This window comes from Phodopus roborovskii, unplaced genomic scaffold, assembly GCF_943737965.1.
Source record: "Phodopus roborovskii unplaced genomic scaffold, PHOROB, whole genome shotgun sequence".
In the NCBI taxonomy this organism is placed as follows: domain Eukaryota; kingdom Metazoa; phylum Chordata; class Mammalia; order Rodentia; family Cricetidae; genus Phodopus; species Phodopus roborovskii.
In genome coordinates this window covers 3221453-3237975 of record NW_026125554.1, presented here as the reverse complement: position 1 = coordinate 3237975, position 16523 = coordinate 3221453, and the positions used below count along the sequence as shown (strand labels likewise).

The following is a 16523-nucleotide window of genomic DNA, read 5'->3' as shown; positions in this document are numbered from 1 at the left end:
AACTACCCTTTTAAAAGTTGAATTTTAAAATTGTGTGTTAGGAAGGAGAGGACGAGGAGGGAAAAGAGGATGGGAGAGAAGAAGGCAAAGAAGATTCAGAGAAAGGTGAGTTTTCCAGAGGTGCCTAGGTACTGGGGAGGCTCTCCCAGGTGCTTGAAGTGGGAGGGATCCAGCTGAGGGCAGGGTTGTAGCAGAAACATGGCTGGCTGGGGACCTTCCTTAGGGAACTGGGTGTGTGTAGCAAGGGCCTCTTACTTTATGCCCTCCCAGTCTTTCTGTTTTTCCTAAGCGGAAGTTATGGATGGTGTAACCCCCAGCCTAGCACTCTGGTTTTGCCTTCAGGTGGGGGCAGCAGTCAAAAGTGTGGGGAGCTCCCCAGGCACATCCCCTCCCCCTTGGTCCCTCAGTAACACACAGTTCCAAGTCCTCAGTGGCTGGTGTCCGAGCTGGGACCCTTGGTGCAGTTTTTACGGCTCTGGTTTGCGTGTCCTCTCCCTTAGCGCCTCTCCAGCCCTTGTTGGGAGTCCGTGTCCCCCCACCTGAGTGATGAGCGCCAGCAGGTACCTAACAGTAAATCCAGCCTCAGCCCACTGTTGCCGCGGTGCCCGGTGGGGGGTGGGCAGGGCCATGTGAACGGCCTCCCTGCATCCCGCCACCCAGTCCCTTGAACACGCCTGTATTCCCACCAAGACAGCCTGTCTTTGCCTTCCAGCTTCTCTGTGCCCACTCTGTAGAGAGTGTGGGTGTTCCGGAAAATAGAGGGGTCAACACATGTTCCCCCTCTCCTGGTGCCTAAGCCAAATCTACTTCCTGCTCAGCCCAGGGCACCCAGCCCTGCTCATGGCCTGAGGCTTTATGTATACAGCTGCTCTCAGATGGACCCTCTTTCATGGACAGCGGGTGATTCAGCCACAGGCCACAGGGTCTAATCTGTTAAGAGTCCTGCTGGTAACTCTGCCTTTCTGTTACCACAGGGCCCCTGACCGCCCAGGATGAGAGCAACCAGGCCAAGCGCAAGTTGCAGGCAAGCAAGAAGAGCCAAGACAAGCAGAAAAAGCGACAGCGAGATCGTATGGTGGAAAGGTAACTGTCTTCCTTCCATCCCTCTGCCTCTGCCTCACTCTGGGGCTGCCACCAGGAGAGCAGGGCCATAGCTCTGCCATCTCGCCGCCCTCTGGCCTCCCTTGGGAGCCGCCACCTGCTCTGCTGTGCATGGACCCTGCTTCCCGCCAGGCCCAGCTCCCAAGTCCTGACTCGTACCCTGCCCCTCTGTGGCCACCTGGCGACCGCTGCCATCTGTGGCCTGAGACCTGGCACTGCTCAGCACCATTACCCAGAAGTTCCAGCGCTAGGTCACTCAGCGCACAAGCCCTGAGGTGCGCAGGGGGCCGATGCCCCTGAGGGAGGGGGCCAGCTCATCAGAGACTCAAGGTCCAAGGCGCCTGTGCCACCCCAGCTAGCTGCCAAGAGGCCACCATCGTGCCCAGGAGAGATGACAGCACCTGTGGGCTATGGCAGCCTCTGGGTCGGCTGTTGGCCCTGCCCTCCGGCCCTCTCAGGCCGGGCATGTCTGTGGCTGAGCCCTTCACGCCCCTTGGTCGGGTCTGTCTGCCCTCAGGGCTCCCGCACTGGCGCTTGCCTCCTCCGCCTCAGACTCTTGCTCTTGCTGGACCTTCCACTCAGCCTCGCCGGCGCCCGGCCCCTGGGCTCTTCAGACAAAGCTGACCCCGTGGCCCAGATAAGGACGTCCGGCAGAGGTAGGGACCCGCCCCGAGGCCTCGGTGGCGGCTGGCCTCCTCCGCCCCTTGCCGCGGCGGCCTGTTCCAGCCCAGGCCCTAGACCCCAGGCTTCTGCTGTGGTGGACACGAGGCCCAGACAGAGCACCTCGCCCAGTGATTCCAGGCTGCCCTCTGGCAGGCCAGGCGGGCACCCTCCTTCCAGCTCAGACTGGTCTCTTCTTGGAAGAGGAAGATGAGGCAGCAGGTGCCCAGGCCTGCTGCCTCCCATCCCTCCTGACACCACCCCCAGGCATTCTGAGCAGAGGATGGGCTGGGCCTTTGAGTCCCCCCCGACCCCTGAAGGAAGATGCAGCACCTTTTCAGGCACTGCCTCGGGACTGCGTACTCCACTCTGCACCTCAGGGCCTCCTGGCTCTCGTCAGGGCATCCTTCCTTCTGGTCCCCAGCTGGGCCAAATACACAAGCTCCTGCCCAGCCTTGGTAGAGAGGCCCTCCGACAACCTTCCAGCGACTCTTTGCCTGTTGTAGCAGCAGCTGCCTTGGGTCTCAGCCTCCTGCCTTTGGGAAGGAAGAATTCTTCCCCTAATCCCTACGTTGCTGTAACTGCAGCCTGCAGACTATCCCCTTCTGCTCCCGACCCTATGAGCCCCAGCCTACCCCTCTTCTGGGACTACACTTCAGATTGAGGCCTGTTTCAAGGCCTACAGCTGGGTTGGGTGAAGTAGCAGTGACATTCCCTGGGACCCTTGCATCCTCAGCTGCTTGTTTCTCTCCTGTGGCAGGATCCAGTTTGTGTGTTCTCTCTGCAAATATCGGACCTTCTACGAGGATGAGATGGGTAGCCACCTTGACAGCAAGTTCCACAAGGAACACTTCAAATATGTAGGCACCAAGCTTCCCAAGCAGACTGCTGACTTCCTGCAGGTAGGCTTCTGAGCAGCATGTCCTCTACTGATTCTCCAGTGTCTGGAACCACTGGGGTACTCACATAAACATCTGTTCTCTGATAGGAATATGTCACCAACAAGACCAAGAAGACAGAGGAACTCCGAAAAACTGTGGAGGACCTTGATGGTCTGATTCAGCAAATCTACAGAGACCAAGATCTGACCCAAGGTGAGGAAGTTCCATCCCACCAGGATGGCTGCCACCAGGTAGGCCCCCAGCCTGCCCTTCTCTGCTTCTCAGTGCAGTAACATGATGCTCTTCTGTTCAGAAGTGGCAGGGAAAGTTAAGAAGGTAGTCTTAGGTCTTTGGCACTTGAGACCAGTGATGATTGCTTTCTTCTGCTCCTACAGAAATTGCTATGGAGCACTTTGTAAAGAAGGTGGAGGCAGCCCACTGTGCAGCCTGTGACCTCTTCATCCCCATGCAGTTTGGAATCATCCAAAAGCATCTCAAGACTATGGATCACAACCGGAACCGCAGGGTGAGTTGAGGCTCAGGTGTCCTCTTCTGAGGGGGGGGGGTTGTGGCCCCCGCTTGCCCATGGGGGACTGTGAGAAAGGGAGGGACAAGAAGGAAGGCCAAGGAGATACATGCAGACTGTTTGACGGGTGACATTGAGCTGAACTTTTAAGGATCACCTTGGGATATGGGTCCTTTATATGCACAAGGATCAACAGATGAATTAGTTTCAGAAAACAGAAGCCGGCCAGGCATTGGTGGCCCACGCCTTTAATCCCAGCACTCAGAAGGCTGAGACAGGTGGATCTCTTTGAGTTCGAGGCCAGCTTGGTCTACAGAGCCAGGACAGGCTCCAAAGCAATACAGAGAAACCTTGTCTGGAAAAAAAAGAAAAAGAAAAGAAAACAGAAGCCAACAAACAGTACTGATGTGGCTAAAAGAGAGAAGAGAATTAACTTCAGAGGCTTGTTTTGGTCATTGGTAATGTTTGAGTAGTCGTGTAAAAGGATTAGAGTTAATGATGAACTAGAGACATCTGCCATGAAGAATACAGGGAGATGATCTGGGGCTATGTGGATAAGAATGACTTTGGAAATGAAGAAGAGAAATGCTGACAAAATACAGGAATAGGACATTGGCCTGTGGGAGGCACCAAGAGCCTTGGATGATTCCCCTTCCTAGGAACTGAGTAGACTTTGCTGCTGTTATGATTGTGGACAGAAGTGTATGAGATGTGATGCAGGGAGAGGCACACTTAGTAAAAAAAAAAAAAAAAAAAAAATTAGTAATCTGAGGCACAATGTGTTCCTAGGCCTTTCTGAGGCAAAACTATGTGGTGTGTGCTTGCTTTGGTGTTGTTTTTTTGTTTGTTTGTTTGTTTGTTTTTGTTTTAAGCTTATCATTTTTCCCTTTCTTCTCCTCCGTGTGCCTCCCCTACTTTCCTGTCTTTCAAATCCATAGCCTCTTATAATTTTTGCATTATTTGTTTACTTATTTGGTTTTTCAGGGCAGGGTTTCTGTGTAACAGCTCTGGCTCTCCTGGAACTCACTCTGTAGACCAGGCTGGCCTCAAACTCACAGAGATCTGCCTGCCTCTGCCTCCAGAGTGCTGGGATCAAGGGCATGCGCCACCACTGCCCAGCTCATGGTCTCTTTTTAATTGTTGTTAGATATGAGAATGTGCGTACGTGTGTATGCACACGAGTGCACATGTGAGCATGTGTGTTTATGCATTCCTAACTAGATAAACATAACCTTCTCAGTCTGCATAATGTTATTTTTATATTTTATGTCTTCAAGGCTGATCTAAAATGGGATAACCAAGTACTGCACTCTTCCCTAGGGAAGACTATGTCTCCCACTCTCAGCATTCTTTAGTTGCCTGTAGTTCTTTGTCTAGGTTGAGGCCTTTTGAGTTTTCTGTTTGGCATTAGCATGTCTACTGGTTTTATCTTGTCCTTTTCAAGTTATGTTTTGACAGCCAAGTTATAAGGTTTCATAGATGTAGCTTCTGATATTTCTAGAAGATACAATCTCGGCAAACTCTGTTCCTTTGGTTCTTACAATCTTTTCACCCTTTTTCCTCAATAATTCCTGAGCCTTAGACACAAATGTTATGTTGTAAATATATCCATTGGACTGGGCTCCACAACTCTGCATTTTAATTGGTTGTGTTTTTTTGTAATGGTTCCTGACTTTACAAAGAGAAGTTTCTTTGATGGGGAGTGAAGGCTGCACTTAACTGTGGCGATAAGGACAAGCATTTAGAATATAGCTCAGGATGCTGCCGCTTTAGTGGTGGTTGTAGGGTTTCCTTCAAGATCCATGACTTCCTTAGCCCTGGGTAGTTAACTAGGTTTCCAGGACCAGGCATGATTTCTATCCTGTTGAACAGGTCTTAAGTGTCCAGTTAGGGAAAGGAAAAATAGCAATAGCTAAGAAAACAAAGTCAGAATTGACAGAGATTTTGCCTTTGATGAAATTATAGGTGAGGCAATTTTAGACTAGTTGGATATGATGATGGCTCACACCTATAATCCCAGCACATAGGAAGGAGAGAAGACAGAAGGGTTATTAGATCCAGGCCAGTTTGGGCTGCAAAGGAATGCTTGATTTAAGAAAGAAAAGGGAAAAAGCAAAGAAAACAAAATTATGTTTCAGACTAGAGGATGACTAGAAAACTTCCATATACTAATATTTTGGTAACTGATTACTAAATTGTAGTTGATGTACATCAACAATAATAATCATAATCTGTACAGTTTAGCCAAACTGGTGGCACACACCTTTAATCCCAGCACTTGGGAGGCTGAGGCAAGTGGATTTCTGTGAGTTTGAGGCCAGCTCGGGCTGCATAATGAGACCCTGGCACAACAATAACTAGAGTTTATCTGGGTTGGTGATATATACACCTCTAATCCTACACTGGAGAGACTGAGAAGATTGCAAGTTTAAATTCAGCCTGAATGACATTAGACAGTGTTATAAAAGAAGGGGGAGGAAGAGAGGGAGGGAGGGAGGAACTGGGAAGGCAAGAGTGGAAGGGTAGTTCAATTGATAAAAGAGTCTGGTGTACAAGTGTGCAGACCTATGTTCCGATCGCTGGCTATAGACATTTCTTGGCTTACTTGGCTTGTGGCCATGTCTTCTAGGCATTTGCAAACTTTCTTTTCTGTATAATTCTCTTATGTGGCTCTGTCTGTTTGTTTCTCTGTGTAGCTTGGCTGTCCTGGAACTCACTCTGCAGACCAGGCTGGCCTTGAAATCAAAATGATCCTCCTGCCTCTGCCTCCCATGAACCACTGCTCTCAGGCATTTCAGTTGTTTCCACCTTTTAGCTATAATGAATAATGCTCTTAGGAACCTTTATTTACAGGTTAACATGTAGGGGGGGTTGTGGGGTTTTTTTATTTTTTATTTCTCTTGGCTACATATTTAGGAATAGAATGTCTACATTAAAGTGTAATTCTTGGGTTTTTTTTTTTTTTTGAGACAAGGTTTCTGTGTGTTCTGGAACTCACCATGTAGGTCAGGCTGCATCTACCTCCCAAGTGCTTGGATTACTGTGCCACCACCACCTGGCTTGAAGTGTAACTTTAAGCAACTATGAAATTGTTTTCCAGAGTAGTTGCACCATTTTGTGTACTGAAAGGCAACATAGGAGTGTTCAAGCTTATCTATATTCTCACCAGTGTTATCTGAGACAGGGTTTATATAGTCCAGTCTGACCTCTATGTAGCAAAACTCCTGCTCCTCCTGTCTAGAATTATACCATGTGTCCCCATGCAGAGTCCATATACTACTGGAGATGGAATCATAGCCTTATACATGCTAGGCAAGCAGTCTGCCAGCTGAGCCACGTCCCCAGCCTTTTCAACTTGGTCCAGCCATCCTAGTGAGTAAAAAGTGCTATTCTTGGGAAAGTCTACTCAGACTCCTGGATCATTTGAAAATTTGAAAGTTGTTTTATTTTCAGTTACTATGGTTTTTGTGTTTTTAGATTTTTTTTTTTTACATTGCTGAGGATTGAATTTAGGACCTTGTTCATATTGCAGATACTTTTCCATTTTGTGTGTTTTTCTACCTTATTTTTTCCACACAGTGTATCACTATATAGTGCTGACTGTCCTGGAACTCATCATGTAGACTAGGCTGGCCCCAGAGGGATTCATCTGCCTCTTTCTCCCAAGTGCCAGGATTAAAGACATGCACCACCATGCCCAGCTTTTTTCTTTCTTTCTTTCTTTCTTTCTTTCTTTCTTGCTTTTTTTTTTTTTTTTTTTTAATGAGACAGGGTTTCTCTGTATTGCTTCAGAGCCTGTCCTGGAACTTGCTCTGTAGAATAGGCTTGCCTTGAACTCACAGAGATCCTCCTGCCTCTGCCTCCAATTGCTGGCCATGCCCAGCAATTTTTTCATTCATATATATATATATAATTTTTCTTATTTTATATATTGATTGCAGTTTCCCCTCCCTCATGCCCCCCAACCACCCTCCCATCCCATTCCCCCCCCCACACACTCCACATGTAGGGTGATGCCTTCCTGGAGGGGTCATCTAAATCTGTCAAGTCATTTGGAGTAGGGACATGGCCCTCCCTCCTTCTAAGGGAGTATCCCTCCATGGGGAATGTGCTCCCAAAGTCCTTTTGTGCACCAGGGATACATCCTGGTTCCACTGTCAGAGGTCCCTTAGACTACCCACACCTTCTAACTGAGACCCATGTTCGGGGGGGAGGGGGGGTCTGAGTTGGTATAAGCCTTGTTTCCCAGCTGTCAGTCTGGGAGTCCATGAGCTACCCCTTGTTCAGGACAGCTGTCTCTGTGGGTTTCTGTAGCCTTGTCTTGACCCCATTTTCTTATCACTCCTCTTTCTCTGCAGCTGGATTCCAGAAGTTTGGCTCAGCTATGGGTGTCTGCTTCTGTTTCTATCAGCTACTAGATGAGGGCTCTATGATGGCATATAAGTTAGTCATCTATCTCATTATCAGGGAAGAGCATTTCAGGTAGCCTTTCCACTGTTGCTCAGCTTGTTAGTTGGGGTCATCCTTGTAGGTCTCTGGACATTTCTCTAGAGTCCATTTTCTAATCTCTGATGTCTTCCTCTATTATGGTATCTCCTTTTTGTCTCCCGACTCAAATCTTCCTAGTCCCACATGTTCTCCTCTCCTCTTTCTCCTAATTTCCTCTCCACTCATTGACCCACCCACCCACTCTGATTATGCTCAGAAGATCTTGTCCCTTCCCCCTTCTGTGAGGGACTTTGTATGAATCTCTTAGAATCCTCCTTGTATCCTAGTTTCTCTGGTGGTATGAATTGTAGGCTGGTGATTCTTTGTTCTATGTCTAAAATCCATATATGAGTGAGTACATACCATGTTCCTCTTTTTGTGATTGGTTTAACCTCACTCAGGATGGTTTCTTCAAGTTCTATCCATTTGCCTACGAATTTCAAGATTCTATTGTTTTTTTTTTTTTTTTTTTTTTTTTTTTTTTTTTTCTGCTGAGTAGTATTCCACTCTTCTTTATCCATTCTTCAGTTGAGGGGATCTAGGTTGCTTCTGGGTTCTTGCTATTACAAGTGATGCCCAGCAATTTTTTCATCATCATCTTCCTTAGCTCCTGAGTTCTAGTTCTTCTCCTGTACAATAATGTGTCTTTTACCTCACAAAAGGACTTGTTTATGTTATTGTTTTAAATTATTTAAATGTTATTTTTAAATGTGCCCCTCCCTTCCATGCTGCCGTAAGCATGTGAGTGCATGCAGGTATCTGTAGAAACCAGAAGAGGGCATTAGATCCCTGAAGCTAGGCCTACAGGTGGTTGTGAATCACCTGGTATGAACACTAGGAACATACTCACTCCTCTGAAAAAAACAATTCATGCCCTTAACCCCTATCCATCTCTCCAGCCCCACACAAATGGCCCTGTTTGTTTGTTTGTTTGCTTGCTTGCTTGCTTGTTTTGCCATGCTGTAATGAGCAAACCTACAATGTTGTTGTACAAGCATTTTACCATGGAGCAACATCCTTAGCTGTTTTACTTTTGAGTCATGATCTCACAGTGTAGGTCAGGCTGTACTGAAACTTGCTTGGCTGCTCCTAAATGACCTGGAACTGAATCCTGGTCCAGCTACAGGCATGCACTGTCACAGCCAGCCAGAAGTTTAATTTTGATAAAAATCCACTGTATCTATTTCTCTTTTTATTGTTTATGCTTAGGGCGTTATTGTCTAAAAATGCACTAAAATAAGGTCATGTAGGACTCCCACCTCCATTCCCACTCCATTTTGAAATGGAGTCTCACTATGTATATGTCATTGGCTGACCTTTAAGTTGCTGTGTAGAGAGATTAGCTTTGAACTTGTGGCAGTTTTCTTGCCTCTGCCTCTTGAGTGTTAATATTCCAGATATGAGCCACTGTGCCTAGCCCTTAAGTTTTTTGGGTTCACCAATTACAGTTAGGCCTTAATTCACCATTTAATTGTTTTATCATATAAGGTCAAGACCTAATTCCATTCATTCTTTTGCACATAGATATAGTTATCCCAGTACCATTGAGAGACAATTCTTTCCCCATGTAGAAAGTCAGTTGGTCATACCTGTACGGGTTTGTTTCTGAACTCTAAATCCTATCCCATTGTTGGTTTTTTTTGAGTAGGGGCAGGGCAAGATAGTTACTTATTTGTTCTTGTTGAGAGGAATTCTCACTCTAACTTGGGCTAGCCTTGAACTAGAAGTATTCTTTGTGTCTCTGCCCACATGCTGGGACTCTTTTTGTTCTTAATGTTATCTGGTACTATAGTTTCATTATTAAATTTAAATTCAAAATGTGTGACATCCAACATTGTTTCAAAAATTGATTTGGTTATATGCTATTTGGTTTTAGGATTAAATTGTCGTTTTCTCTGAAAAACCTAGTTGATATTCTGGTAGAATTATGTTGAGTTTTAGATAAATTTGGGAGGTCCTATTTTTTTTTTTTTTTTTTTAATAATATGCTTTCTGTTGATTCTTGTTGAATCTGCAATGGGCAGATTATTAGTGTTAACAGTGGTGTCTTCTAATTGATGGTTATTTTGGGAGTTTGCTTGTTTTTAATCTTTTTTTCCTTTCAACAGTGTTTTTCAAAGTATGATTTATAGTCCTTTAATCCAAGTGCTTGGGAGGCAGAGGCAGGTAGATCTCTATGAGTTCAAGGCCAGCCTAGTCTACAGGAGTGAATTCCAGGCCTGCCAGAGCCAGCTTGACAGTTGTTTTCTTAAAACATTTCTATTGTGTTCTTACTGCCTTTGCGTTTTTCCTGCCTGGTGAGATATCAGCTTGTAAGTGAAGACTTGTTTTTCTCTTGTTGCTTTCAATGTCCTCTCCCCACTGACCCGACTGCCCCTTTTGTTTGTTTGTTTGAGATAGGGCCTCTCTGTGTAGTTCTGGCTGTACTGAAACTCACTGTGTAGACTAAGCTGTCCTCAAACTCAGAGATCCACTTGCTTCTGCCTCCTGAGTGCTGAGATTAAATTTATGCACTACCACTGCCTGGCTAAACCAAATTCTTTAGTGAGGTATCTGCTAGTGAGGTCTTTCATTCCTATAGTGAGAATTTGATGAGGGAGAAAACCGTAGATGTATTATTGCTACCCTGAGATGACTGAATCACCTAGCGTAGTTTTAAGCCACCTATCTCTTTTCTAGTCATATCAGTTAATGAACTACATTAATTTCTGGCTGCTTCCTCTTGTTTTCAGCAGTGCCCCAGATTTTAACTTGCTCTCTAATCTGAGCCAGTTAAATCCTGGCTCTTGGACTGAGGTATGAATTAGTGGTAGAGTGTCTCTCTAGCATGCATTGACACCCTGATTTCAGCCCCAGTACCCATTACCCCAGTTGGGGCTTCTTACAGGGTTAGTTTCTGAGATTATTGTTTGAGATTTATTCTCAATCCAGGGACTGTTCTTAACTCTTGTGTTGGTTCTTTGTGTCATCATAGCCAGCCTCTAGTTGAATGTATATCACTCTCCAATCTTCCAGGCTCCTTTCTCCACATTCTCCATTGGTTTGAGAGAGCCCCTCATCTTGAACTTCATTCTGTGATGAAGTCCATTCCTTTGGGGAGATACTGAGAGTTCATTGTTCTTGGGGGTGGGTTGTTTGTTTGTTTGTTTTGTTTTGGGGGGGCTGGATTTTCGAGACAGAGTTTCTCTGCGTAGCATTGGAGCCTGTTCCTGGAACTACCTTTGTAGACCAGGCTGGCCTTGAACTCACTGAGATACGCCTGCCTCTGCTTCCTGAGTGCTGAGACCAAAGGTGTGTGCCAGCACCGTCCTACTGAGAGTTCACTGTTCTAAGGGTAGGCTCTCCCAAGGCAGATTTTTAGCCAAGGACTGAAGGATGAAGACAAGCACTTCTCTTTGTGCTATTCCTCAGCTTTTAGAAACAGATGAGAGGATCCCTGGTGCACAAAAGGACTTTGGGAGCACATTCCCCATGGAGGGATAACTGCCTTAACCTAGAGGCAGGGGGGAGGGCCTGGTCCCTACTCCAAATGACTTGACAGATTTAGATGACCCCTGCTGTAAGGCATCACCCTACATGTGGAGTGGGGGGGGGCAGGACGGTAGGTGGGACATGGGAGGGTAGGAGAGGGAGGGAGGGAGGGAAGGAGAGGGAACTGGGATCGATATGTAAACTAAGAAAAAAAAAAAAAGAAACAGATGAGAGGACATGAACTGGCTATAGTCTCTCTCAGCCCAGGCCATTATAAACTTGGCATACTGTGCCCTCAGGCAAGCCTTGGCTCTTATATGACAACTAAGCTATTATTTCTGCATCTAAAACTAAGCCTCAGTAGCAGGGGCAGGAAGAGAAATGCAATTGTTTTTGTCACTGGTCAAAGTATTTTCCTTATTAAGCATTTTGTCATCTACTATTTGTCCTTTGGAACATTTCCAGAGATGTCAAATGGTAGGTTTTGTTTTTAAGTTTTCATCAGTGTCATTAGAGCTTGGAATCTAGAGGCCTCAGACTCCTGCGCTAGAACTCACTCTAAATTTTAGGCTTTCTGTTACTCTGTGTGTGTGCATGAGTGCTTTGAGTGTGTGTGTGTGTGTGTGTGTGTGTGTGTGCATACGCGCAGCATGTGCGCAGGCGTGCAAGTGTATGTGTATGAACTGCAGGGATGACTCAGTAAGAATCTAGTAACATTCTCAATAAAATACTGGGAGGGAAAGTGTACACAATGTAACAGCAATCAAAAGTTACAGTTAGTGTTTGTTTATTTGTGTGTGGTGGCATGCATATGCACTAGTTCTACTTGAATAAGGAAGTCTCAGGACAACTTTCTTTGGAGTCTTCTCCCTCCATCCTGTGGGTCCTAGGGATAGAACTCAAGTCCCTAGATTTGACAGGCTGCACCTTTGCCCATTGAAGCCATCTTACCAGCCCTGTGGTAATATTCTTAGAGAAGCCATGAGATTAATAGCAAAGTGATCTTAAAGTTAGTGGAATGTGGTAAGGGGGTGGGAATTGGAATATTAAGAAAATAATGGCATGTTTAACAGCAGCCAAAAGTACTGGACAAAGGACAGTTGTGAGTTCAGGAACTTGCTAAACAGATTAAAACTTACTGCAAAGCCAATACAAATTAACATTTAAAAAGCTGACATTGGCCAGTGATTAAAAGCTAGACAGAGTCTAGCAAGAGCTCAGTGTGTCTCAGAACTCAGCATTTGCTTAACTTGGTGTTAGTGCATGCAGGTAAGACCAGGAGGTTCTGATGAATGAATCTCTTTGAGTTTCAGAAAACCAATCTGGTATTATACTAACCTCTTTCTGGATCTGAGAAAAAAACCTTATAGTTAAATAATGAATGATTCAAGGATAAATAAAGATGGAATAAAAAGCTAAGGTTGGCTTATGTTTAGCCACCAAATGACTGAGAAGAAAACTTGTTCTCTTATGAAGCCCTTATGGAGGTGGGGCGGGTGCTTATTTGTCTAAAGCCTTTTAGAAGCTGTGAGGCTGTGCTTGTTCTCTAGAGCCCTTATGGAAGTGTGAGGGTGTCTGTGGGGGGTGGTGCTGAAATCAAGTCCACTGTCTTACACATACTATCGCTATTGTTTCACCAAGTTACATCCTAGCCCCGGATTTTAAATTTATTTAAATAAAAAAAAAAAAAAAGGAGGACTGGGCTGGGCAGTGGTGGTACACACCTTTAATCCTACCACTCTGGAGGCAGAGGCAGACAGATCTGAGACCAGCCTGGACTATAGAGCAAGTTCCAGAACAGCCAGGACTACACAGAGAAACTTTAGCTTGAAAAAAAAAAAAAAAATAGGATTATAGACCTATATTTCAGTTTAGTAGGAAAATACTAAATGTATTTTATAAACTTGTGGAAAAGTTGTAGCCCTGCTTCATACCAAGTATTGAATTCTAGAGATTTTAAATGTGAAAAATAAAAGATCAGGCGATCAGAGAGAAAATTAGATCATATGTTTACCTTGACTGTTCAAATAAATCTTCCTGAGCAGGCCAAGCAATCTAGAAGCTAAGGAGAGTTAACCTTATGGAAACTCACAGACAATTTTGGCGTGTACATCAGAGTACATAGGGTTGCTGGTGGCCAGGGCACTAGAAGAGCAAAGCTTTCTTTTTATATAACACCAAAAACATAACAACCAATGCCTTTGGGTTCACCTCATCTTTCTGCCTCTGCTTCTGCAGTAGCTGGTATTACACTTGCATCCCCACTGAGCAGGTCAGGCTGTTTTCCTCCTGAGTGCTGTATAGTCAGTCGTTTTAAGGCTAGTGCTATTAAGTGTGAGGCACATTGGACTAGAAGCTACAGGAAGTGCTAGATAATCAGTCACTATCACTTGGGATACTTATATGGTTAGAAGTAAAAGCTCCAGTCTGAAAGAAATATAAGTTGTACAGGATTTTTTAAAAGTATTTCTCATGTTTGATCACTATGGAAACAGCCATGTTACAACTTCTGGACACATGGGGGTTGAATATAGGACAGTGTGTTGACCAGTGAGAATTACTGTGGAACTTTAGTATTCTGGTTGTATAACCTTAACCTGTTCCTTGGGTACAGTCAGTCTACTAATAGATAAAATGTATAAATAAAACTCTGAGGGCTGTTGAGGTGGCTCAGTGAGTACAGGTACTTGTTGCCAAGCCTGGCAGCCTGTGTTTGAGCCCTGGTACACACATGATGGAAAAAGAAAACCAATTCACTTTCATTGACTTAATAATCATGTTTGTACTCCTACCTCTGAAGAAATGACCCAGCATATTGATGTAAAAAGTCTTCCAGACAAAATGACTTAGACTGATAGTGAAAATCTGTAATTCCAGCACTAAGAAGGCCAAGAGGATCAAAAACAGAGCCAGTTTATAAACCAGGCATATTCAGATGTTCCCAACATTTGGGAGACTGAGGCAAGAGAATTGCTACAACATAGAGAAACCAGCATGACCTACATAGTGAGCTCAGACCAGCCTGGCCTACAAAATGTCTCAAACAAGCAAAAATAATCCTAAGTAAACAAAACAAGCCCCCTAAAACCAAAACATTCTAAACTACCACAACAAGCCCTTGTCTCAACAAAACAAAACCAAAGGCCCAGACTGTGGGAGGAGGAGCTGCAGGGTGTTGTTTTAGAGTGTTTTACCTACTTCTCCACTAAAGAACATAAATGCTTCCCAATTCTTTACCCCTACAACTAGTAAATGTGCACATTTTTAGCTTTTAAACTTTGGGATAGGAATTACTGAGGCAAATTTGTACTTGTATAGTTGATCAAACAGCTTTTCAACATCTGTAACCAATTGATCCACCAGTAGAGAAGTGTCTCTTTTCAGCCTCACTGTTTTATGTTTCTTTATGTCCAAATCCTGTGGGTTAAAAGGTTACACAATGCCAGGTGGTGGCTGCACAGGCCTTTAGTCCCAGAAGGCAAAGGCAGGTGGATCCCTGTGAGTTCAAGGCCAGCCTGGTCTACAGAGTGAGTTCCAGGACAGGCTCCAAAGCTACACAGAGAAACCCTGTCTGGAAAAACAAAAACAAAAAAACAAACAAAAAAGATGGACAACATTTAAATATAACTTCGTCTGTATTCCTTGTTTTTGTGTTTTTGATGCAGAGTCTTATGTAGCCTAAATTGTCCTGGAACTGACTATATAGTTCAGGCATCTTTGGCATGGTGGTGGACACCTTTTTAGTCCCAGCACTCAGGAGAAAAAGTCAGGCATGTCTCTGAATTTGAGGCCAGCCTGGTCTACAGAGCTAGTTCCAGGATGTCTAGGGCTACACAGAGAAACCCTGTCTTTAAAAAGAAAGGAAGGAAGGAAGGAAGGAAGGAAGGAAGGAAGGAAGGAAGGAAACCCACACACACACAAAAAAAAACCTCTTTGTGTGCTAGGGCAATTTGCTCCTTGTTATTTATGTGGGGGGTGTGTGTGTCAAAGGACAACTCGAAGGAGTTGGTTCTCATTACCATGTGGCACCTGGGAATTCATCAATTTGTCAGGCTTAGTAACATATGCTTCTACCCATTGAGCCATCTTGCTAGCCCCTTTATGGTTTTTACATTTTACTTTTACTAGGTTTTATCACACCTGTATTGGGGATGTATGTGAATTGAACCTAGGGCTGCAGGAATGTTAAGTAAGCAGTCTATCACTGAACTATTTCCTCCAGCTCCTACCCCCCCTTTTTTTACTTTTTATTTATTGTTTTCTGTGTTTTGTCTGCATATATGTATGCTCACTATGCAAGAGCGTGGTTGCCTATGGTGACCAAAAGAGGTTACCAGATTCTTGGAACTGGAGTTAGAGATCACTATTAGCCACTGTTATGGGTGCTGGAAATCTAACCTGAGCCATCTCTCCAGTCTACCTCACCCCACCGCCGCCGCCATCTTTTTGTTTTCTAAGTTGCCCACTTACTCTTTGAACTCTGTAGTCCAAGTAGGCCTTGCATTTGGCCTTGGGTAGCTGGAGTTAACAGCTTATGCCAGTAGGCCTAGCACTTACTGTCGTTTCTGTGTAAGCAAATCAGATTTCACAAACAATAAATACGGTGTGGATGAATGGAGCATTTCAGTAAGATCGTATCAGTCCTAGTTCCTGACATGCGTGTACAGTGACTGGACAGTTATGTCCCTGGTGCATTTACAGCTGCTAGGTCTAGTTAGCGGAGAATATGAGCCTCAACTGGGTTTGCTGAGCTCCCAAAGCAGCCTCAACAGCCCTGTTTGCCCTACCCATAGCTCATGATGGAGCAATCCAAGAAGTCCTCTCTCATGGTGGCCCGCAGTATTCTCAACAACAAGCTCATTAGCAAGAAGTTGGAGCGCTATCTGAAGGTGAGGCAAAAAGGCAAAGGTGCTACCCTAGCCCGGACCTCTTCGTGGACCTAGTCCCCACACTCCCTGTGAATCCAAACTCTCTTTTTTAAATCCCCATCTATCTCCACAGGGTGAGAATCCTTTCACCGACAGCCCGGAGGAGGAGAAGGACCAAGATGAGGTGGATGCTGGCGCTCTGGAAGAGGGGACACCAGGAGAAGCTACAGGGCTTGCAGAGGTTGTGCCCTCGCAGCCACCAGTGCCCCTGGAGCCCGCCCCAGAGACTGCAATGCCGCCGCCTCCACCGCCTCCAGAGGAGGAGGGCGCAGTACCCTTGCTGGGCGGGGCGCTGCAGTGCCAGATCCGGGGGATCCCTGGCCTCGACGTGGACGACGACGAGGAGGGAGGTGGGGGTGCTCCATAACCCGTACCAAGAACGGGCAGGGCTCGCGTGGCCGAGGCCGAAGCCCAGCATAATAAAGTGCTTTCCAACACCAGCTCTTCATTTGTGCTTTAACTGAGAAG

At 45.5% G+C, this 16523-nt stretch overlaps 1 protein-coding gene across 3 annotated transcripts in view; it reads left to right on the top strand.

Annotated features, from left to right (window-relative positions):
• Akap8l (A-kinase anchoring protein 8 like) overlaps window positions 1–16491 on the top strand; it is a 32365-nt gene extending 15874 nt beyond the window's left edge. For all 3 annotated transcript variants that reach the window (XM_051177506.1, XM_051177505.1, XM_051177504.1), the window contains 7 exons: window positions 42–105; window positions 975–1083; window positions 2522–2663; window positions 2750–2855; window positions 3038–3168; window positions 15921–16016; window positions 16129–16491. In XM_051177506.1, the coding sequence (XP_051033463.1) occupies window positions 42–105; window positions 975–1083; window positions 2522–2663; window positions 2750–2855; window positions 3038–3168; window positions 15921–16016; window positions 16129–16422 (942 nt within the window). In that variant the 3' untranslated portion in view covers window positions 16423–16491. The remainder of the gene's footprint in view (window positions 1–41; window positions 106–974; window positions 1084–2521; window positions 2664–2749; window positions 2856–3037; window positions 3169–15920; window positions 16017–16128) is intronic.
• Window positions 16492–16523: the final 32 nt, after the last annotated feature.